Source organism: Vulpes vulpes, chromosome 11, assembly GCF_048418805.1.
Source record: "Vulpes vulpes isolate BD-2025 chromosome 11, VulVul3, whole genome shotgun sequence".
In the NCBI taxonomy this organism is placed as follows: Eukaryota; Metazoa; Chordata; class Mammalia; order Carnivora; family Canidae; genus Vulpes; species Vulpes vulpes.
Window position 1 is genome coordinate 78540191 of NC_132790.1, and position 23008 is coordinate 78563198.

At 38.0% G+C, this 23008-nt stretch overlaps 1 protein-coding gene and 1 long non-coding RNA gene across 4 annotated transcripts in view; both read right to left on the reverse strand.

Annotated features, from left to right (window-relative positions):
* PIK3R4 (phosphoinositide-3-kinase regulatory subunit 4) overlaps nucleotides 1-18748 on the reverse strand; it is a 71408-nt gene extending 52660 nt beyond the window's left edge. Inside the window, exons 1-6 of one of the 3 annotated variants that reach the window (XR_011995259.1) lie at nucleotides 18167-18715; nucleotides 16156-16932; nucleotides 8285-8418; nucleotides 5829-6411; nucleotides 1917-2051; nucleotides 39-260 (exon numbers count right to left, since the gene is read on the reverse strand). Coding sequence is in view for 2 of the 3 variants with exons in the window: in XM_026015465.2 (XP_025871250.1) it covers nucleotides 39-260; nucleotides 1917-2051; nucleotides 5829-6411; nucleotides 8285-8418; nucleotides 16156-16888 (1807 nt within the window). In the remaining variant the exon portion in view is untranslated. Of the gene's footprint in view, nucleotides 1-38; nucleotides 261-1916; nucleotides 2052-5828; nucleotides 6412-8284; nucleotides 8419-16155; nucleotides 16936-18166 lie in introns of all 3 variants that reach the window. The other 2 variants (XM_026015465.2, XM_026015466.2) reach the window with 2 other exon arrangements.
* Nucleotides 18749-20867: 2119 nt separating this feature from the next.
* Nucleotides 20868-21278, reverse strand: LOC140594529 (uncharacterized). The gene is made up of 2 exons (XR_011995393.1): nucleotides 21132-21278; nucleotides 20868-20914 (listed from the first exon to the last, which is right to left on the reverse strand). It is a non-coding gene; the product is annotated as an uncharacterized lncRNA (long non-coding RNA).
* Nucleotides 21279-23008: the final 1730 nt, after the last annotated feature.

The following is a 23008-nucleotide window of genomic DNA, read 5'->3' on the forward strand; positions in this document are numbered from 1 at the left end:
TCTTAAAGATACATTTTAAAACAATTGGAAAAACATACCAACTATACTATCAAAAAAAGCTCCACGCAGATGCCAATCATTCTTATCATTTAGGAAAGTGATCATGTGGGACAATAAAACATCATTGGCTTTCTGACGTCCAAAGAATACACACAACCGTGTTATTCCATTTTCCATTAAGGTTTGTTTCACAATATTTTCAGGGTCACTTAGCAAAGTGACAACTTTCTGCTGGACCATTTCATGTAAGGCTTGCAACTCTAAAAAAAAAAAAAAAAAAAAAAAAGTAAAGATAGGATCAATTTTTTTTCCCAAGACAAAGACATAGTCTTCTTTCTTCCTTCTTCTTCAGAGAAATGGAATGATTACAGAAGCCACCATAAAAAGTATATAATCACTAAATTTTTCTCCTGTTCAAAGCTCTGGAGGATAGATGGGAAACCAAAATACAAACTGAACAACAACATCCTGAGAGGCAGATGCCACAACCACGGTTACTATCTCATTAATTAAACAAGTCTATTTTTAAGGCTCAAGGAGAGTTCTATAGGAAAGCACCAAAAAGTTCATACTGCCACCAATAAAATCAACTCGATCAAAGACTTCAAAATACTAGACTGATTAAGGATATAAACTGATAATACCATTTAATACTTTTAGAAAGTATTTTTAAGTTCAGCTTACTAAATTTTTAGAAAGCAGAAAATAACACATGAAAATCCTATCAAGACTTTATATGATCTGGCTACCACCTTCTTCTCTGACTTTATCTCCTACCCACTCTCCCCTTTTCCCTTCCCTTTTAAAATGTAAGTTCAACAGGACAATCTTTTCTGTCTTATTCACCACTATATTTCTAGTGCTTAGAGCAGGCACACAATTGCCTAATTCTGAGCTTATGTTTAACAATTATGTTGGCTAAATGAATGAGGGGAAAGTCCACTCCTGGTGCAGCCACAGTCAAGGGAAAAGGTGGTCTGATATGCAAAATACTATGTTCATATTAAGACAAACTTTAGATTAACTTTCAAAAAGGTTTAACACCTAACCTAAACTTCATTATATAAATGTCCAATTACATGGTTACAGAATGTAGGACAGTGTTATTTTCTAAGTAATTCCATGAAAAAAGCAAGGATTTCCTTTCCTTTCTGATACATTCTTCTATAAGTTCAAAATTATTCCATTGTCAACTACAGAGAATATACACTGCCTAAAAATGATGCCATTCTAACAAGTAACAGAGCCATTACTGTTGTATAGCATAAAAATCTGAAAACTAGATTTCTCTAGTTTTCCTGAACTAGAAACATCCTAGGACAGATCTAAGTATATTATTTTACTTCTAAATCTTTAACTCAGTAACATTAATTAAAAGCCTGCTAAGAGTTGTTTGTATGTAAAGAAACTTAAGACAAGAACTCTGACCTCAAAGAGTTTACCATCCCATCTGTTCATTTAAAGTACAAGGGGTGGGTTTTGATCCATAAATCATAGATTAGCATGAGATAATTAAGGCTCAAGGAGATTGAGGATACTCAAGGTATACTCACATAAGGAGAAAAGGTTTAGATTCTTTAGCTATGATGCTGTCAATGTTTTTTTTCTTTCCTCTTGTAAGAATTATAAAATTCAGCTAATTTTACTATTGACACAAATCAATTTTGGCTGAAAAACAACTGACCTCAGAATCTGTGGCAAAAGCTGATCATTTTCTGGTTAGATAACAGTGTACAAAAGTGTACAAGAAGAGAGAGAACAATCAGACAACAGGGACCTTTGCCATATATACATAGTATTCTTTCATCTTATATGAAAATTTCAATGATAGTTTCTTTCAAGTCCACATTAGTAAATCATTCCAAATAATAATTCATTCCAAATAACAAGAAGCCTGGAAGAGAAAATCACACTACCTGTGTCGTAATTTCCATTGGGATGCGTAACTTCACCAACTTCTTCACTATTTGGGTCATTTTCCATATTGAGATTTTTTAACTGTACTAATTCCAGGAATCTCAAAGCGGTTTCTGCCAGCAGAGCTATGTTTTCTATAAAAAAAAAAGGGAAAATTTATTAAAAAAAAGAAAAGGGAAAATTTATAATGATTATAATCTTCAATCCTTGTAATGTTTATAACCTTTCATTCCTCTTTATATAAATAAATAATAATCATAAAACTACAGAGGAAAAGTAGGACTTTTCAATTTAGCACTAAACCTAATCTTCAGTAATTTCTGGTAACTAATCTCATAATCTATGACTAACAGTTTCAATAATGAAACATAAACTTCTTTTAAAAATAAAAAGTGTACACCATAAACACTATATAGTTACTCTGCTGTATGATATATATGAAAGAAATTAAAATTCTAAGAGTTCTCATCACAAAGAAAATAATCTTTTTTTCTGTTTTTGCTTTTTATTGTACCTATATGAGAGGATGGAAGCCAACTAAACTTACCATAGTAATCATTTCAGAATATGTGTAAGTCACATCATTACACTTTATACCTTAAACTTACACAGTGATATATGTCAATTATATCTCAATAAAATTATATCTCAATAAAACTGGAAAAAAAACAAAAATAGCCCAAAATACAGCATTCAAATCTACTGAGGGAAAAGCTTAATCCTTCTACAGAGACCTATAGTTTCTTAACAGATGAGAGATATTCATTAAACAGAGAAACATTCACATTAAAATAACAGGACAAGCTGGGCTTCAGAATCACAGACTCCAGCTCAAATCTTGACCCCTGACACTTAGTAGCTGTCTGCTTAACATATGAGTATGTTTCTTCACACACACGAGTTACATCTACCTCAAAAAGCTATTACCAAAGAGAATCAACTATTATTAGACTGCTTTCCTTGTGATACTCTGAAGTTCTTAATGAACCAACGTGTGAGACTGTTCGCCAACTTTCTGCAGTTGTATTTTCTCCTTTCTCTCTCTATATTCTCCTAAGACGGCCTGATATTCCTTACCACTGCAGAAATACCTACTTCTAATTTCTGTTGTCACATTTGCTATCAGATTTGTTTACACTTTCTTCTCCCTTACATTTTTTATTTATGTCTGTGCCTCTTTCCTTCTTTCCATCCCATTTCTGTGCTTAACATAAGACTATAATGCCAAAGACTGCACTCTTTTCCTTAGCAGTAAATAGCACTGAACACAAAACTTAGCTCCCTTATTTTATCAATTCTAAGACTCACTTTTTCCTTAATTTTGAATACCACTACAACTGAGGTACATCTCCTAAGAGCTGAGATTGTTGAGTCTATCAAGTGCAATGATTACCTTCATCTCAGAGTCCAACCCCTCACCCGCCAACAGGTTCAACACTGTTCTGAAGAACAAAAATTTACCTCTAAGGTACCCAAGAGAATACCCTGTAATGCCTGCTCACTCTCAAGATGGGAGAATTTGGGGCATCCTCTGATAAGAAGTCAAAATTCTGGGGGATCCCTGCATGGCTCAGCAGTTTAGCGCCTGCCTTTGGCCCAGGGCATGGTTCTGGAGTCCTGGGATCGAGTCCCACATCAGGCTCGCTACATGGAGCCTGCTTCTCCCTCTGCCTGTGTCTCTGCCTCTCTCTCTCTCTCTCTCTCTCTCTCTCTGTCTCTCATGAATAAATAAATAAAATCTTAAAAAAAAAAAAAAAGTCAAAATTCTAGGTGAATGTCCCCACTTTAATGGATATATCTTTATTAGGAAAAACCTTACTTTCCTGGGCACCTTTAAAATCTGAGTAGGGGATCCCTGGGTGGCGCAGCGGTTTGGCGCCTGCCTTTGGCCCAGGGCACGATCCTGGGGACCCGGGATCAAATCCCACATCGGGCTCCCGGTGCATGGAGCCTGCTTCTCCCTCTGCCTGTGTCTATGCCTCTCTCTCTCTCTCTCTCTGTGACTATCATAAATAAATAAAAATTAAAAAAAATAAAAATAAAAATAATAATAAAATAAAATCTGAGTAGATCTATGCCTATTTCCCCATTTAAGTTCATAAGCCACAACATACTTGAATGTTTATAAAAGATACAAATCTATATCACTTAAAAGAATGCCATAACAGACATTTAAAAAATGATTTTAAACTTTTATAATTACTGACACGTATGGTTTAGTTATACTTAACCATATAAGTTCAAATGGACTTCTGGATCTACTGGGGGAAAAAAGGCAGCTTTATCAGGCACTAAGCCATGATGAAAGGACACTGCAAGGTACCATCACTGACCCTGGGTTACTATGGACTCTCACCACAAGGACCCAGAAGACCAAAGGAAAGCAGAGTTGCTTCAGAATCAAGGTACAGACCAGCAGCTCTGAGAACTGAGAAAAGAATGAGACCAGATACATTTAGATCATATTGTTTAGCCTTTCCCATTCCCAATTTCCTCACCTGTAACTGAAAGTAATATAACATCTATTGCTCAAGGCAGTTGCAAGAGTTAGAATGGATTTTAGAATCTTAGAATCCATATATCTTAAAATCTGGAATCTATCTTAAAATTTATATATCTCTTGCAACTAATCGTTGCAACCTTGAGCAGCAGATGCTGACACACAGGTTTTTCAATAAATAGTAGCTATTATTTTTAGACTATCACTATTAGTAATTGTCTGTCACTATGTTAATATAGCAGCTACACATCAGAACCTTACCCATTTAACACAACTGAGAACAAACTAAGATCAACAGGTCACAAAACTCTAAAGATACAGCTTGTTTTTAAACCTATAAACTTTAATTTTATCTGATTTAATTATTTATGTTTGCAAGTGAATTATACTTTGTTACAAATGATAAACTCAAATGTATGTGTCTTAATGAACTCCTGAAATTTCTAGGCCTGACATTTATACCTATACAGTTATGGAAACCAGAAACCATAAATAATAGGCAACGGATAAATACAAATGGAAATATGAGTTTAGGAAAAAAACTTACAACCACCACCACTTTGTGGATGTACCCAGAGATAAGGCCAGAGTCCAATGACCATTTTTTATATGTTCCATTAAAATAATGACAGGCAAATAGTAAAATTAATGAACCTAGCAAGTACCTTTCCAAATAGTGATAATATCATCACTATACGTTATGTACTATTTACAAAGACCAAAACAGAATCTCTGATTTCCAGCAGATTATATTAGAAATAAATTACGAATTATCTTAATGTTTCAGTGACATTTTCCATGCAACAAAAGAGTATACAGAATTAATTTGGGGAGCTAAAAACATGAATCTGTCTCACTTAATTTTACGAGTGAGAATTACAAGTAAAACAGGTGGATGTGTTATAACCTCATCACAAAGAAGCCACACACCTTAACATGACAGTAACTAAAAGGATCTTAAAATTTTGTAATAGGCTAGGTTCTTTGAATACCAAATTATCCAGCAAAATCCATCTTTTTGAATAGCAACAGACTTGTATCCTAAAGCTAACATCTCTGTTCTAAGCTAGCATCTCTGTTCAAAGAAACTTTATAAAGACCTAAAGACACTAAATCAGAATATACTTGTAAACATGAGTCTCACTCCAAATTAAATGTAGTATAACCAGTATAATTACAGACTTCTCTATTAAATGCTTTCCACTTGGTAATTCTAATCGCTTCAAAATGAGTACAACCAAAAGCTGAGTCCCAGGCACAGATTAGCTACAAAAATTATTAAGATGTACCCAAAAAAGTTCAAGGACCACAATTCACTCTTGAATTCCCAAAGAAATCAGAGAAACAAGAGGTTTTATAGCCACTAACTTCAAAACTCCGAGTGGCTATGATTTGGACAATAAGCTCTTACCAGCATAGGCTAGTCTAACAATAGTAGCATCATCTTGGGCTAAGTGGGCTATGCCTGGAAGGATATATTCCGGGTATATATTGACATCATTGCGAGGAACCTCTTTGACAAGAGCAAGAACTTTGGTCAACGTCCTCAAGGCTTCAGCCCTCACTCTAGGAACAGAGTCATTGCTGAAATGCAAAAGATATGGAGTAATACGATCCAAAAGAATTTCTACACTTAATCTTGGGGCCAAATGGAGAATAAGTTCCAAAGCAGCAAGTTTGGAATCACAGTATTTAAGGGTCTGCAGACAGGACGTTATAACAGACACCAAGATAACCAGCCCATTTTCCTTAGGCTCTCCTTCTGCTTTTTCTGGCAGATCATGTCCACAGAGATTGTGAATAATGTTGCCCAAATCCTTCCGTATAACCAGAATGCGCTCATCTGCAGAAAGAAAGGTTTCCTTGGCAAACTGGGCCATGTAGGGCTGAAGGAATGTGTAAAATATTTCAGGAAAGGCATTGCCACGCTGCTGCTTTAGGTAATCTTCTGCCCCTAAACGTTTATCTGGCTCACGGTGAATCATCTGAGTTACCTACACCAAGGGGAGAAAAGGAGTAAAAAATAGATTTGAGAACAGCAGATTAAATCAGATGAAAGCTACAAGGGCAACTTACACATGACATAAAGGATTTTGCGGTAACTGTGACTCTCCTCAATCTTCACCTTTCAAAATACTTTCAGAACTTGACCACAATATGTGACTCTACTACTGTCCTACAAAGCAACAGGAAATTATACAGTAATGTATTACAGATGGCCCAAGCACATCAACAGGAGATATACCATGATGTTCAGCAGTCCCCATTTAAGACAGGGGAGTAATACATCACTGCCCACAACTCAAGGATTCTTAAACATTTTTGAGCAGGTAATACTGCTGATAATCTGAGGAAAACCAGGGGATATTCTCCAGAAAAAAATGGGTGCATAAAATTTTTACATATAAAATTACACACAATTCTGAAGAGAATCCAGAACCACTAAAATCTATTTATATATCAGTTCTGATTTAGAGCCTTAATACCACAAATCTAAGGGAATACATGGTATAAGCATAGTTCTAGGATCTAGTCAAAAAGGGAATTAGTGGTCTAAACTTTTAAAGTACTATAAGAGGTGTTAAATCCTACAAACCCTAAAAACGATACACTTAATTTGGATTTATCATGTTTTCTGGTATCTTAGGGAAGTAATTTTCTTTCAACAGAGCATAGTTTAATTTTTCTTAGATCCTCAGAGTGAATCATTATTTAAATACTTAAAATATCATAAAAATATATGATTTTTTTAGCTTTTTGAGCTTTCTGTTTACATTGAACTTGCAGGGAATCAAATACACTATAGCATTGAACTTGCAGGGAATCAAATGCACTATAAATATCAGGAAAAGTGATTTAAGTATAATTCCTTTTACATTCAGATTAAGCCTTAAAGATTTGTGAAATTCACTCCTTTCAGAGTTAAGAAAACACAGGCCCAAGTTCATGAAGTCACTTAGCCAATGTAACATGACAAATGAGTGCCATATCCAAAGAGAGAACAGCCAGGTATACCAACTCTTAATCCAGGCACTGTTCATTGAAAATGAGCTAACTTGGCTTCCTTTAAAACATCCTATTTTTTAATACTTGCCATTTGTAAGAGAAATTAAAATGTATTCTGTATTTCCTTACTTTGCTACAGAGTATTTTAATATACTATACTTTTCCATGACTGGGCCTCATCATCATTACAAGCCATCAGTTACTGTATTGGTGGACTTAATAAAGATCCCCTCAAACACTAAGGTGGACATATACGGCTTATATGACCTCCCACAGGATTCCTCATATCTCTTCTGCTATACTAATTAGTGATTCTATAGCCTTCCCTTCCAGAACAGCCTTAAGAGAGACATACCAGGCAAGGTATTTCTATATGAAATGGCCCTATACTAATGCATTACATTCACACTGATGTTTCCCAGCTTTCATTTTATATATATGTCTTCTTCAAATCTTACTAGCAAGCTCTATCGGACAACATCTCTAAACCTCCGGCACCTCCTTACTTCCTTCCAAATCTATCCAAAGCAGAGCTGAAGATGTGTGTGTGTGTGTGTGTGTGACTGTGAGTATAAAATTGTGTTTTATATACATACAAAACTTAGTCAAATGAGCTCTGCCTGAAAAGGTGGAAAATACTGTACATTTCTCCCTAACAAAGTAAATTAAAGTAAATAAAAATAAGCTGTTCATAATAGTCTATGGAGCTTTATTGCTCTGCTACATTGCTCTCTTTGGCAGCACATATACTAAAATTTATTGCTTTGTTCCAAGTTCATAAAATTCCAGAGAGCTGTCTAATGCAAAAGTCAGAACATAATTCTATTAAAACCAAATGGAGAATACTTGTAGCATAGTTACCAATTCTCTGATACTGCGATCTTCAATTTTATTTAGCACTTGTTCCGGGAAAAACTGTCCATTTCTATAAGCGAGAAGTTGAGAGAGATCAAACAGTGGTACACCTTCTGTAAAAAGTTCAGCTATAACACAACCTAGAAAATAAAAGATATAATTCCATTAAACATGCAAAATATCTCTAATACAGTACAAGAATTCAGAGAATTCACAAAACTCAAAATGAAAAACCCAAAGTAAACTGAATTAAAAATATTAATGCAACATACAACTACAATCAAGCAAGACGGGGAAAATGTCTATTGCCCTGTCATCAGTTACTGAAAGTGTAAAGCCAAAAGAAGCTCACTGAATTTTTCTCCATCTTAAAAAAAATCAAATAAAATTACTTCCTGGTTGTCTAATTTAAAATGAATATGTTTGTATATACGGGAGCCCAGGTGGCTCAGCAGTTTAGTGCCGCCTTCAGCCCAGGGCGTGATCCTGGAGACCCGGGATCAAGTCCCACGTTCGGGCTCCCTGCATGGAGCTTGCTTCTCCCTCTGCTTGTGTCTCTGCCTCTCTGTCTCTCTCTCTGTGTATGTGTGACTATCATAAATAAATAAAAATTTAAAAAAATACAATTTAAGAAAAAAAGAATATGTTTGTATATAATATATACATACATATATTTAGAGATAAATAGATTACAAGCCACAAGAAATATAATACTTTTTTAAAGTATGGCCTTATTTTAGACCTTAAGTTCATAAGGAACTGAGAAGTCATATCTGACAACTCATTTATTGATCATCAAAGTTATTAGGTATCTACCATATACATACTAGACACTAGCGGCACACAGAATAGATAAAACCCTTGCCCTCATGAAGCTTTCATTCTAGGTAGACATAAAATAAGCCAGTGAACAAACATGTGAGGAGTGCTACAAAGTACAGGTGTAAGACTAGAGAGGGAAGGAAAAATAACCCAATCATTTTGCACTTACATAATCTTCAAACAAGGAATGGAAAAAAATCTACCTACATTCCCAAAAGGACAAAGCAGTTTCACTGAATCATTATATGACTTGCATTTCACAAGTTTTTTGTTTTGTTTTGTTTTTAAAGAGCCTGCACATGCATACAGGGAAGGAGATGGCAGAGAGAGTGAAATAATCTTAAGCAGGCTCCACACTCAGTGTTTAGCCTCATGTAGGGCTCGATCTCATAACTCAGAGATCATGACCTGGGCTGAAATTGAGAGTTACTCAACCAACTGAGCCACCCAAGCACCCTTGCATTTCACAAGTCTTAAAGAGATCCTTAAATAACCTTAGCACACAGCCTCTCCATTTCCTGGTCCCTCTACCTAGACTGCTACTCCTCCAAATATTCACCTGACTTATACCTCCACCTCCTTCAGATCTTTCATCAAATGTCATTTAGAATATTAGCAATAAGAAAACTATGCAGTTTAAAACTGCAAGCCCCACCACAACTACCCCTTACTTACCTGGCATGTCCCTTTTCCCTTTCCCTTTTCCCACAGCACCAACACCCAAATTAAATATATTATGTATTTATTTTATTGTCTTGTATACCCACTAGAATGCAAAATCCATGAGGAAGGATTTTCTGCTACTTCACTCATTAAAAAACTTCCAGGAACTAAAACAGTTCCTGACACATAATAAACACTCAATAAATTTCTTAAATTAATTTCTACCTATATAGTGTCAAGTTTCAGAATAAGAGACTTAAAAGAGCTATTAAAAACACCATACCCAAGAAGAAAAATAGAATATCAGACAAACACTACAAACCAACCAGATCTAATACAGACATCAAAAGAACACTCCACCCAAAATCAGCAGCAGAATACAAATTCTTCTCAGGTACACTGAACACTCTTCAGGTTAGACCATATGCTAGGCCATAAGACAAGCCTCAGTAAGTTTAAAATGACTGAAATCATACAAATCGTGTTCTTCAAACTTCAATGGAATGAAATAAGAAATAATAGAAAACAGCTTGAAAAATTCACAAATATGTAGAAACAACACACTCCTAAATAACCAACTGATCAAAGGGAAATTAGAAACATACTTCGTGATGAATAAAAATTAAAACACAACATAAAAAACACATAGAGGGACGCCTGGGTGGCTCAGTGGTTGAGCGTCTGCCTTTGGCTCAGGGTGTGATCCTGGAGTCCTGGGATCGAGTCCCGCATCGGGCTCCGTGCAGGGAGCCTGCTTCTCCTCCCTCTGCCTGTGTCTCTGCCTCTCTCTCTGTGTGTCTCATGAATGAATAAATAAATAAATAAATAAAAAAAGAATTTAAAAAAAAAAAAAAAACACATAGAACGCAACAAAGACAGTGTTTAGAGGAAATGTGTACCTATAAACACCTATATCATAAAAGATTGCAGAACAACCTAACCTTAACCTTAAGAAACAAGAAAAGTAAACTAAAACCAAAGCATACAGAAGAAAAGGAATAATTAAGACTGGCATGGAAATTTGTGAAGTAGAGAATAAAACACAATAGAGAACACTGACAAAATCAAAGGTTGGTGCTTTGAAAAGCTCAACAAATTGACAGACTCCTACTAAGAAGATAGATGTCTCAAACTACTAAAATCAGTTATGAAAAGGGGACATACTACCAACCTTACAGAAATGAAAAAGCACTATATTTTAAACAATTGTATGTCAACAAATTAGATAGCCTAAATGAAATGGACAGATTCCTGGAAAGATACAGACTACCAAAGCAGACTTAAAAAGAAACAGAAAATCTGAACAGACCTTAAAAGTAAAAAAATTGGATTAATAATAAACATTCCACAAAAGAAAAACCTAAGACAAGATGCCTTAACAGTCTTTTAAATGTTAAAATACTTATCCATCTTTCACAAATTGTCCTGAAGAAAAAGAGGGAACACTTCCCATCCTTCACAAATTGTCCAAAAGAAACAGAAGAGGGAACACTTCCCAACTCATTCAGACAAAAACATCACAAAAAAACTATAGACCAATGTTCCTGATGAATATAGACACAAAAATACTCCAAAAAATACTAGCAAACTGGGTGTAGGAATTAAGAAGTCTGTATCAAGGGCAGCCCGGGTAGCTCAGTGGTTTAGCGCTGTCTTGAGTCCAGGGCCTGATCCTAGAGACCAGGATCGAGTCCCACGTCAGGCTCCCTGCATGGAGCCTGCTTCTCCCTCTGCCTGTGTCTCTGCCTCTCTCTCTCTCTCTCTGTGACTATCATAAATAAATAAATAAAAATTTAAAAAAATAATAATAATAAATAAAAATAAAAAAACAAAAGGTAACTACAGAGGGGAGAATCAGGCAAGACCTTAATCAAAATTAACATCACCAACAAACACCATTTTGTCTCTAAATGTGATACTGTGAAGATGCATTTTCATATATACAGTACACTGAGAATGAATAACCTGAATCTAATCAAAAGGAAAAACCAAACCCCAAAAGGTGTACATTCTATAAAAAACAAAAGGGTGGAGTGAGCTGCGTGAGCACATTCGTGTGTGCGCGTACATACACACACAATGCAGGTAAAAGCCAGTGAAAACTGAGTAAGTTCTATATCTAGTTAAGAGTAATGCTACAATGTCAATTCCTGATTTTGATGTGGTACTGGTCATATATCACTAGTGCGGAAGCTGAGAAGTATTCTTCATTATTTTTGCAACTTCTATCATTTAAAATAAAAGGTATAAAAACAATTTTTTAAGGATTTTATCTGAGAGAGAGAGTGAGCATGAACAGGAGGAAAGGCAGAGGGAGAGAAAAAGAGAAGGAAGAATCTCCACTGAGTAGGGAGCCCAATGCAGGGCTCAATACCTGGCCCCTGGGATCATGACCTCAGCTGAAGGCAGGCACTTAACCGACTGAGCCACCCTGGCACCCCATAAAAATAATTTTTAAAAATTTAAAAGAAGAGGTATTCCTCAAAAAAAAATCAACGTCATGGTGACAAAAAAAAAAAAAAAAGCTGTAAAGATGTTTCACATCAAAGGAAGCTAAAGAGACAGGACAACTAAATGCAATATCAAACCCTAGACTAGCTTCTGTCTTGGAGCAGTTAAAATGAAAAAAGGGGACATTATTTGGTCAAAAACAAAATCAGGATTAAAATTATAAATTATTTTATCCATGTTAAATTTGCTGCAGTTGATAACTGCAACAATACAATTATGCAAGTGTTATGTAAGAGACTAGGTAGGATCTTATGAAATACATACAGAAGTATTTAGAGGTGAAGGGCCATGATATAAGTAACTTATTCAGGAAAAAATCATGGGGGGTAGGGCAGTGTGCAAAAAATGTACAAGTGATAAAGTAGAGCAAAATGTTAACAAGTGAATCCGGGGATTCTCTTCTACAAGTTTTTACAGTTTATAAATTTGAAATAATTTCCAAGTAAAAAGTCAGATAGAAACATAGCTACATTTGACTATTTACAAGTAAATGGGGGTTGTTATGGATTGAATTGTGTCTCTACCTCCCCAAAATTCATATGTTTAAGTCTTACCACCCAGTTCCTGTAACCTTAAATACAGGTAATAGGGCCTTTAAAAAGTTAAAATTAAATGAGGTCATAAGTCCATTATGACTAGTGTCCATAGAAGGGGCACCAAGGAAGAGGCCGAGTACATAGCGAGAAAGTGGCCATCTGCAACCCAAAGAGGCTTAAAAAGAAATCAATACTGTTGGCACCTTAATCTTGGACTTCTAGCCTCTAGAACAGAGGAAAAATAAATTTTTGTTTAAGCTGCCAAGTCTGGGACATTGTGTCATGGCAGCCCTAGCAAACTAATACAGAGGTGAATACGGGACTTTTTCTTGCGACTTTTAGAATGCTGTTGTGAAAAAGGTGTTATTACATGGTATCTCCCTATGGAACAAATTGTTCAAGGTCTCTTCATCAATACTAAGTCCTTATAACTCAGATATCAGCTCAAATGTTACATTCTCAGAGGTCTTCTCTGATCATTTTACCTAGAGTTGTCTCCTACCAACCTTTGCCATAACATGTAAAAGCCGTAACTCTTTGTCACAGCAGTTAACACTGAAGAAAATTAATTTCTTTACTTATTCTTTTTCTACTCCACTAGAATATAAGCTCCTTGAGGGCAAAAACTGTCAGTCTTGTTCAGAGCTGTACTCCCAACACTTATAGAGCAGTGTCTCATATATAACGGACAGATAAAATTCAAATATTTGTCAAGTAATGAGTGAAAGATCTCCAGGAAAAAGGCTGTGCACACTTATACGACCAGAAAGAAAATATATACACTTCTCCAAAACCAGCAACCAGGAATCATGGATATGCATCAAGATGGAGAAAAGTAACATTCAAAACCCAAAGAGCCTACATCAAATCTTAGGAGCAGTGCGACAGGGACAGATCCCACCCACCTCTAAAAAAAAAAAAAGAAAGAAAGAAAAGAAAAGAAAGAAAGAGCCTATCTTCACCCAAAACAGTGTAGGACTCTAGTATGGAAATAATAAATGCTGAGTAAGAAGTTTATGGAACTATAACGTACACAGAAAAGATAAATATATACTTTTCGTTGACTCTTGAAATTTTAAAACTCTAACAAACTTCCAGTTATACATAAGTCACAAGGATGTAATAAATTATATGCCAGTGATACCCCAAGTATTTACTTGGCAATTTTCTTCTTAAAAGAAAAAAGCCTAAAATCATCTTGAGGTTAAAAAGTGATCACATTTCTAAGCTAAGAGAATTCTACTGACAAAATAGTAATTTTAAAAGTAAAAATGGTTTGCCAAAAATTTAGATACATTCACTGATCAAAAAAGTTGGGACTCTGATGGATTACATTTCTAGTCTTGTTATACTCACAGCCTGGAGGCTAACCCTAGCTTATCAAAAACAACCCTCAGTATTATCTTGGGACACACATTAGTGAGCTGAATGGGCCAGAAGAGGTTATGAACAATGCTTGTTGATTCCAATGAAATACACTTCTTCATTAATTATTTTTCTAAAATAATCTAAAATATAGCTGCCCAGTTTATGTTTTCTTTGCAGCAAACCTACAGATGGTAAAACCTTTGTGAAATTTATGAAAAATGGCACTGATGCAGAGTTCACAAGGTATTCCTCCAGATACTATTTTCAGCCCACTTCTTTTCCCAAAATTTCATAGACAATCTAGAATCCGTGGCCTGGCTTCAAGTGGTCTGTGTATATGAAATAGTGTATATTAATGCATGACACTTTTCTTCTAGAGAAGGTGGCTACTGATTTCATCAAAGTCTTTAAGGGGATCTCAAAAAAGCTTAAGAATGACTTCTTTACAAACTCTCCTGGGTTACAAACCCATTCCCTTGGCTACAATTACTACTTATTTCCTGGTAACTACCAAATCTCCACCTCTGTCCTAAATCTCTATGCACCAAACCTTTATAACCAACTGCCTGTTGCACATCTTCTCCTGGATATCCCCCAGACGCCTTCAACTCAACATATCTAATGAAGACTTCTTCATCTTCCCACCTCTTACCCATTCATCCTCCTATTTCTCCTATGTCAGTGACCATCATTGCCAATCCACCCCGTTTTCCAAGTCAGGGTGAAAGAAGTGCTCTTGACGTTACCTACCAATCAATTCTACCTATTAATTATCTCCGAAGTGTTATTTCTTCCACTCCCTCTCCAATTCTGTCACAACTTTCAGTCAGTCAGGGTCACATCTTATCTGGATGGTAAAATTTTACTCCTAGCTGGTTTTCCCGCCTCCAAGGTAGCTCCCTGCAATCCACTCTCCATGCTACAGCATTTACTTAAAATAATACCTGATGCTGTCCCCATAGGCTAACATGGGCATGCCAGCCCATGATCTGAGGCTTGCTAACCTCACACTCTACACTCCATGTGCCAGATATAGTAAACTAATTAAAGTAGCCTAATAAATCAGTGCCTCATGATCTGGTCTTCATGTCTTTGTATAAGGAATACCCTCCGCCTGAAACAAGCTATCCTTGCCATAGCTAGCTTCCAATTATCTTTCAGGTCTGTTTAAAAATCATCCTTCCAGGGGCACCTGGGTGGCTGAGTCAGTTAAGTATCTAACAACGGGTTTCAGTTCAAGTCATGATCTCATGGGTCGTGAGACTGTGCTCCATGTCAGGCTCCCGGCCCAGCTGGGAGTCTGCTTAAAGATCCTGGCCCTCTGCCCCTTCCCCCCACTCACGCACATACAAGGACACTCTCTCTCTCTGAAATAAATCAATCTTTTAAAAAAAACCATCCTTCCAACAAAGAGGCCTTTCCTGATATTGCCTCTCTACCCATCAAACCACGGAGACAAATTTAAATATTTGTACGTTCCAATAACAACACCCAATGCTTATCACCACCACAGCAAATCACACTGCACTGAAATTGCTTTTTCAATATCATATCTATCTCCCCATTAAACATAAACACCTTGAAAAGAGAAACATAAGTGTCCATCTGTCTCCAGTGTTAAGACAGTGCCTTGGGGTGCCTGGCTGGCTCAGTGGGTAGAGCATGCAACTCTTGATCATGAGTCCTGAGTTTGAGCAGCACATTGGCGGTAGAGTTAACGTTAAGGAAAAAAAAAAAGTGCCTGATACATACAGAAGAATTCAAATATTTCTTAAATATCTGAACAAATGAACCACTCTGTACTTCCTCGGCATGTAAACATATCCAATAAAAGACTGCTATATCTATCCGAATAGTGTCTGAGGTGTCAAGAAAATAACTTTTCAACATATGGGATTTTCTAAGAACTACATTTCAACGTTCCAGAGTTAAAATATATGCATATTTCCCCTTAGCAAACTTGATCAACTTGAATACCTGCTGAAAAGATATCCATTGCGCGCTTCAACTCTCCTCTTGTTCTCTGATTACTATTTAAGTCTACAAGTGGAGTTGAAGGATCCCTCATATATTCTAACTCAGTAGCAAACAATCCACCATCAACAAAACGTTCAGGAGCAATATAGCAAGTTCTCCTACGTGAAGTGTCAAAGAAATAGTTGAAATCTGCTGGGTTGTCCTCCGGAAGGTAAGTGGGCTTAAAACTTGCAAAATCGGTTAGAAGGACCCAATTCCAACTGGTGACCATAACATTCTCAGTCTTGATGTCCCCATGACGGACTCCAGATTTGTGTGCTTGGTCCACAGCTGTCAGGATCTGGAAAGCAATCCAACGCTTCTCAATGTTATTTAAGAAGGGACGGGTACTGATGCGATCATAGAGGTTGTCTCGCACATACTGCCTAAAGAGCATGGCTGCTTTCTCAGATGCTTTTTCCACTGCTTTCTGAAAAGGCAGACAGTTCTGTGCAGAATGAAGCCTGATTTTCAGTTCCTCCAGCTCTTGTTTATAGCTGGTTAAAGGCAATGTGGGATCCTGAATTGCAAAGACTTTCACAACCACCAGGCCTTCTCGGTGCTTCGCTCGAGCAACTTTAAAAAACCGAGTGCTTCCCAGGCTCTTATCATATTCAAAGTCATGGATATCTGAGAAATAACTCTCCACAGAAAGGATCTGGGAAGGAGCAATGCCAGCGAGCTGATTTCCCATAATGGCAGCAAGTACCTCTGTGTCAGTAAGTCAGGACAGAACACCTACTTAAAAAAAAAAAAAAAAAGAAGAAAAAGAAAAGATACAGGCAACGAAACATCATTATTTACATGCTCTCTTCCTAAAAGATAGATGTACCCTATTTCTCTTCCACGGCAAGCACTGTATCTAGTCTTCCAGGTAGCCTCTAAATTTTAGACACATTTATCTAAAAAGATCGTGTTATTTTATGTTGTCCTTTCCGGGAGCTGAACCATATTTAAATAGATCCCCCCTTCAATATTAAATTGGAAATGTTAGAATGTGTATTTTCTGCCGTTTATTTTTTTTTAATATTTTATTTATTTATTCATGATTTTCTGCGGTTTAAATTTAAAAATTAGGGATCCCTGGGTGGCTCAGCGGTTTGGTGCCTGCCTTCCGCCCAGGACGTGATCCTGGAGTCCCGGGATGGAGTCCCACATCAGGCTCTCTGCATGGAGCCTGCTCCTCCCTCTGCCTGTGTCTCTGCCTCTGTGTGTGTGTGTGTGTCTCTATGAATAAATAAATAAAATCTTTAAAAAAATAAAAATAAAAAAATAAAAATTAGGGATCCCTGGGTGGCTCAGCGGTTTGGCGCCTGCCTTCGGCCCAGGGTGTTATCCTGAAGTCCCGGATGGAGTCCCACATCAGGCTCCCTGCATGGAGCCTGCTTCTCCCTCCGCCTGTGTCTCTGCTTCTCTCTCTGTCTCTCATGAATAAATAAATAAAATCTTTAAAAAATAAAATAACAAAGTAAATTTAAAAATTAACGAGCCTTTACTGTGTGTTCAGCACTGTGCTTGGGGTTACGAAGATCCAAACAGTACTATATGACACAGTCTGTCCAAGAAGAACCCGTGGTCTGGGTGTGAGACACCAACACATTAAAAACTTAAAACGATTAAATAAATAAATACTAATAATTTAAAAATAAAAACTTAAAACTGACTAAAAATCGCCTGAATCGAATAGGTCACAACTCCTCAAAGATCAAGCTAAGACCCCCCAAAAAATCAGTCACTCCTGGACCCTCCCATCCTAATCCCAGGGTGCTGGAATTCCAGGGTGCTAATTCTCACCAATTAACACACGGCATCGTGCAAAACAGGGAAGAAACCCTAGTGGAGAGGTCAAAGAAAAGTAAGTAAACCAAAATACCCACTGGCCAAACACAGCCCGGGGTTCTCCTGGCTCCTATCTTGCAGGAAATCTAAGACACACACACACACGCGACCATGCGCACATGTAAACATTTACCCCAGGACTCTGCAAAGTGTCACAAGTCGGTCCGTAGCTCACACTGAGGTCGGGACGGATCACTTCATGGCCCGGGCGGGGGAGTCAGCAGCCGGATGAGCCTCGGGCGAGACTTCCGCACCAGGGGTCTTCCTTCAAACGCGGGAGGTGGGACGCTGGGAGAGGGACGCCGAAAAGTCCCAGTTTCCAGAAACCAAGGTGGTCCGCAAGAGAGAAGTGGGAAAGTCCTCGGTGCCGCCGCAGAGGAACGAAGCCAAGCTGAGGGGATTCCACCGACACCCGCAGTTGCCCCCGCCAGTCCCCTCCTCTGCCCTGGGAGCCAGGCGCTCCCAGGCCTCGCCTCCGTGCCGCGCGGATCTCTGGACCCTCCAAGGCCTCTAGACCTCTGGAGAGCCTCACCACCGGGCGCGGAGGTGGGACGCGGGACGGAGCCGGAGGCTGCCACCGCCAGGAAAACCACTTCTTCAGCAGATGCAGACACCGAGAACGCCGAACTCCCGGGAAAGCTGCCGGCTCTGACCTCACTTCCTGTTGCGGAGCGGAAGTGACGACGGGGCGAGGCTTAACAGGAAGAGAACGGGCGGCCAGGGAGTGGGTTGCTAGGAGACGAAGAAAAGGCGTGGCCTCACTCTGAGAACCTGGAGGAAGGAAATCAAACGTTCTGTCGATGTGTTCCCCACCGTGGTCTTCATTCTATCGTTCCCTGAACTCTGAGGCTTCTGACATCCCCAGGACAAAGTCAAGAATTCACAGGTTAAAAAAAAAAAGAATTCACAGGTTTAAAAATTAAAAATAAAATAAATAATTAAATAAATAGAAAAGAATTCACAGGTTTATTTAAGAAAGTTAATATATCCCAGTTGAATTTTTTTAAGAGCGTTATTGAGATATAATTTACATACTATATACTACACATGTTTAAAACACACAACTCAATGGCCTTTTATATATTTACAGGGCGGTTCAATCGTCTCTATAATTTCATTTTGGAACATTTCCATTACCTCCAAAAAGAAATTTTGTGATTATAAGCAGTCACTCCTATACTTTCCCTTTCTCCTTCCCATCCCAGCCCTAGGCAATCACTAATCTGTTTTCTGTTTCTATAGACTTGCCTATTCTGTATACTTCACATATATGGTATGCAATATGTAGTCTTTGTGACTTTTTTCACCTCACATGTTTTTAAGGATTATCTCTGTTATAACTTGCATCAGTACTTACGTGTCTTCTTATTGCCAAATATTCTATCGTATAAAGATTCCACATTTTGTTTAGATTCCACATTTTGTTTATCCATTCATTAGTTGATGGTGTGTTGTGTCTACTTTTTGGTTATTATGAATAATGCTCCTGTGAACATTCCTGGAGAAGGCTTCATGTGGCCATGTGTTTTTTTCTCTAAGGTAAGCACATAGGAATGAAATAATGGAATCATATGGTAACTCTATGCTTAACAGATTGATAAACTTCCAGACTGTTTTCCAAAGTTACTGCACCATTTTACATTCCTACCAGCAATATACGAGGGTTCCATTTTCCGCATATGGTCACTGATTGTTGTTAGTTTCTATCTTTTATTATAGCCATCCTAGTGGGTGGCTAGAAATATCTCACTGTGGTTTTTATCTGCATTTTCATAATGACTAATGATGTTGTCAATCACCTTTTTGTGTGCTTATTGGCCACCATTCATGTATCTTCTTTAGAGAAATATCTATCCAAATCTTTTGCGCATATTTTCATTGGGTTGCTTTGTCCTTTCATTATTGTGTTTTAAGAGTTCTTTACATATTCTGGATATAAGTCCCTTATCAGATTTGCAAATAATTTTTCTCTATGTTTTCACTTTCTTGGTGGCGTCCAAAATATTTTAACACAAGTACAAAATATTTTAACACAAAGTTGAATTTTTTTATCACCCTGCAACAACCCCCCCCCCTCCTTATTCCCCATCTCAGGAGTCAACATTAGCACCCACTGGATTCCTCAAACTACAAATTTAGAAGTCATTAAGTCATCCTTGACATCTTTTTACTCTCTCTCTCTTTCATCCACCCCCATTCAGTATCATCATCCTGATGATTCCATCTCCAAAATATGCCTTGAAGCCATCCACTGCCATCTCTTTAGGACATAGGCCAAGCCATCGTTGTTATGGTATCTAGATTTTGAAACCTACTCAAAAAAGGCATTGCCTACCCACAGAATTATTTTTTGTACTTTCCCCATGATTCCTCCTGGGTCTTTTATGACTTCATTTTGCATCCTTGAATTTCTGAAGTACAAATCCAACTTTATTCTTTCTCAAGAAGGATACTCAGGTATCCCAAAATGTTAATAAGTAATCCATTTTCTCCCCCACTTATTTGAAATGTCATACTTACCACATATAAATTTCCTATATGTATTTGGGTGGGTTTTCTACTAAACTTTCTGTTCTGTGCATTGAGTTGCCATTTAATTCACCTGCCAGTAATTGTTTTGTTTTAAGACTTTATTTACTTGAGGGCACCCGGGGTGGCTCAGCCTGCCTTCAGCCCAGGGCGTGATCCTTTTTTTTTTTTCAATTAAAGATTTGATTTATTAAAAAAAAAAAAAAGATTTGATTTATTCAAGTACCCAAAAACATTCTACAATTAAAACTGTTATTAGATACTGCTTGTACTGTGCTATGGACCACGCACATACTGCCACACTGTTTTCAGAAGACTTGAAATGCCATTGATAGTTTTAAAAACTGTACACCTGGGATCCCTGGGTGGCGCAGCGGTTTAGAGCCTGCCTTTGGCCCAGGGCGCGATCCTGGAGACCCGGGATCGAATCCCACGTCGTGCTCCCGGTGCATGGAGCCTGTTTCTCCCTCTGCCTGTGTCTGTGCCTCTCTCTCTCTCTCTCTGTGACTATCATAAATAAATAAAAATTTTAAAAAATAATAAAAAATAAAAAAATAAAAACTGTACACCTGATGGAGAAATGAGGAAGACAATTTAATGTTTCATCCGGATCCAGAGGTGCATCAAATTAAACGACAGCTCCGATCAGCAAACAGGTGTTTCATGATGATATCCAAGAAATGGTTGGTGATGGACAATTCAGAAATGCTTCCCCAAAAGGCAGATGGTGTTTTAAAAAGTTTCAGATCACAACCCTTGCAGAAAACACTGATGCCCAACACACTGATTCTCGGCCCAGGAAACATGGGTCTTCTAGGTTCCACGTGGCTGGAGACCTGGGATCGAGTCCCACGTCAGGCTCCCTGCATGGAGCCTGCTTCTCTCTCTCTCTCTCTCTCTCTCTGTGTGTGTGTGTGTGTGTGTCATGAATAAATAAATAAAAATCTTTAAAAAAAAAAAAAAAGACGTTATTTACTTGAGAGAGAGAGAAAGAGAGTACTTGCACAAGCAGGGGGAGGGGCAGACAGAAAGGGAGAAGCAGACTCTCCACTGAGCGGGGAGCCAATGCAGGGCTCAATCCCAGGACCCTGGACCATGACCCAAGCCGAAGGCAGTCACTTAACTGACTGAGCCACCCAGGTGCCCCAAGTACTGTTTTAATCATTGTAAAATGTTTTCATGTGTAATATGGCTACTGCTAGAGTAATCTTTTTAAACTACAACTATAATCATAAGGATTGTAATCATGTAATCATAAGGATGCTTTCCAGATTCTCTCCCTTGTTTTTAGGCTAAACTTAAAAATCCTTAGCTTGGGGATCCCTGGGTGGCTCAGTGGTTTGGAGCCTGCTTCTCCCTCTGCCTGTCTCTCTGCCTCTCTCTCTGTGTGTCTCTCATGAATAAATAAAATCTTTAGAAAAAAGAAATCCTAAGCTTGGCCTACAAACCCCTGCATGATCTGACTCCTACCCAAACCCCTGCCATAACTAGCATCACTCATTGTCCCTCTCAGTCTCCCACAATGGCCTCACTTTGTTCCTAACCTGTCAAACTTCTCTCTACCTGTTGGCCTTCACATTTACTTTTTTCTCTATTTAGAACACCCTGTCCCCCACTCTATGTAGCAAAACTTGCTCTTCTTTCAAGTCCTAGATTAAGTGCCAATACTTCAGAAAGGTCTTTCCTAAAGTCTCCCCCCTCCCCACTACCATTATAAAATCTGATGGACATCAAAATTTTTCTTCATAGCACTTATTTTCACTGAAATTGTTTCATTTGGGGAAGGGGAGGTAACTATTTGTTTAATGTCTGTTTTCCCACCTGACCATCAACCCCATGAGGTCAGTGATTGTATAATTCTTTTTTTTTTAAGATTTTATTTATTTATTCATGAGAGACACAGTGAGAAAGGCAAAGACACAGGCAGAGGGAGAAGCAGGCTCCCCACAGGGAGCCCGATGCAGGACTCAGGACTGGATCCCGGAACTCTGGGATCACGCCCTGAGCCCAAGGCAGATGCCCAACCACTGAGCCACCCAGGTGTTCCTGATTGTGTAATTTTTATTCACCAAGGAATCTTCAACAACTGGAATAGTATCTGACACACAGTAGACATTCAATAGATATTTGAATCAATAGATGTGGCCTTGTAAGGTTTGTGACCTCTAGGGCCAAGATCATGAGTTCTAGGACTAAGAATACTGATAATATATAAGAATTTCTAACCACATTGGGTGCCTGGGTGTCTCAGTCAGTTGAGCATCCGGCTCCTGATTTCAGCTCAGGTCATAATCTCAGGGTCACAAGATCCAGCCCTGAGTCAAGCTTTGTGCTCAGTGAGGAGTCTGCTTGAGATTCTCTCTCTCTCCTTCTCCCTCCGCCCCTCTCCCTGCACACCTGAGCTCTCTCTCTCTTTTTCTCTCTCAAGTAAATAAATAAATAAATA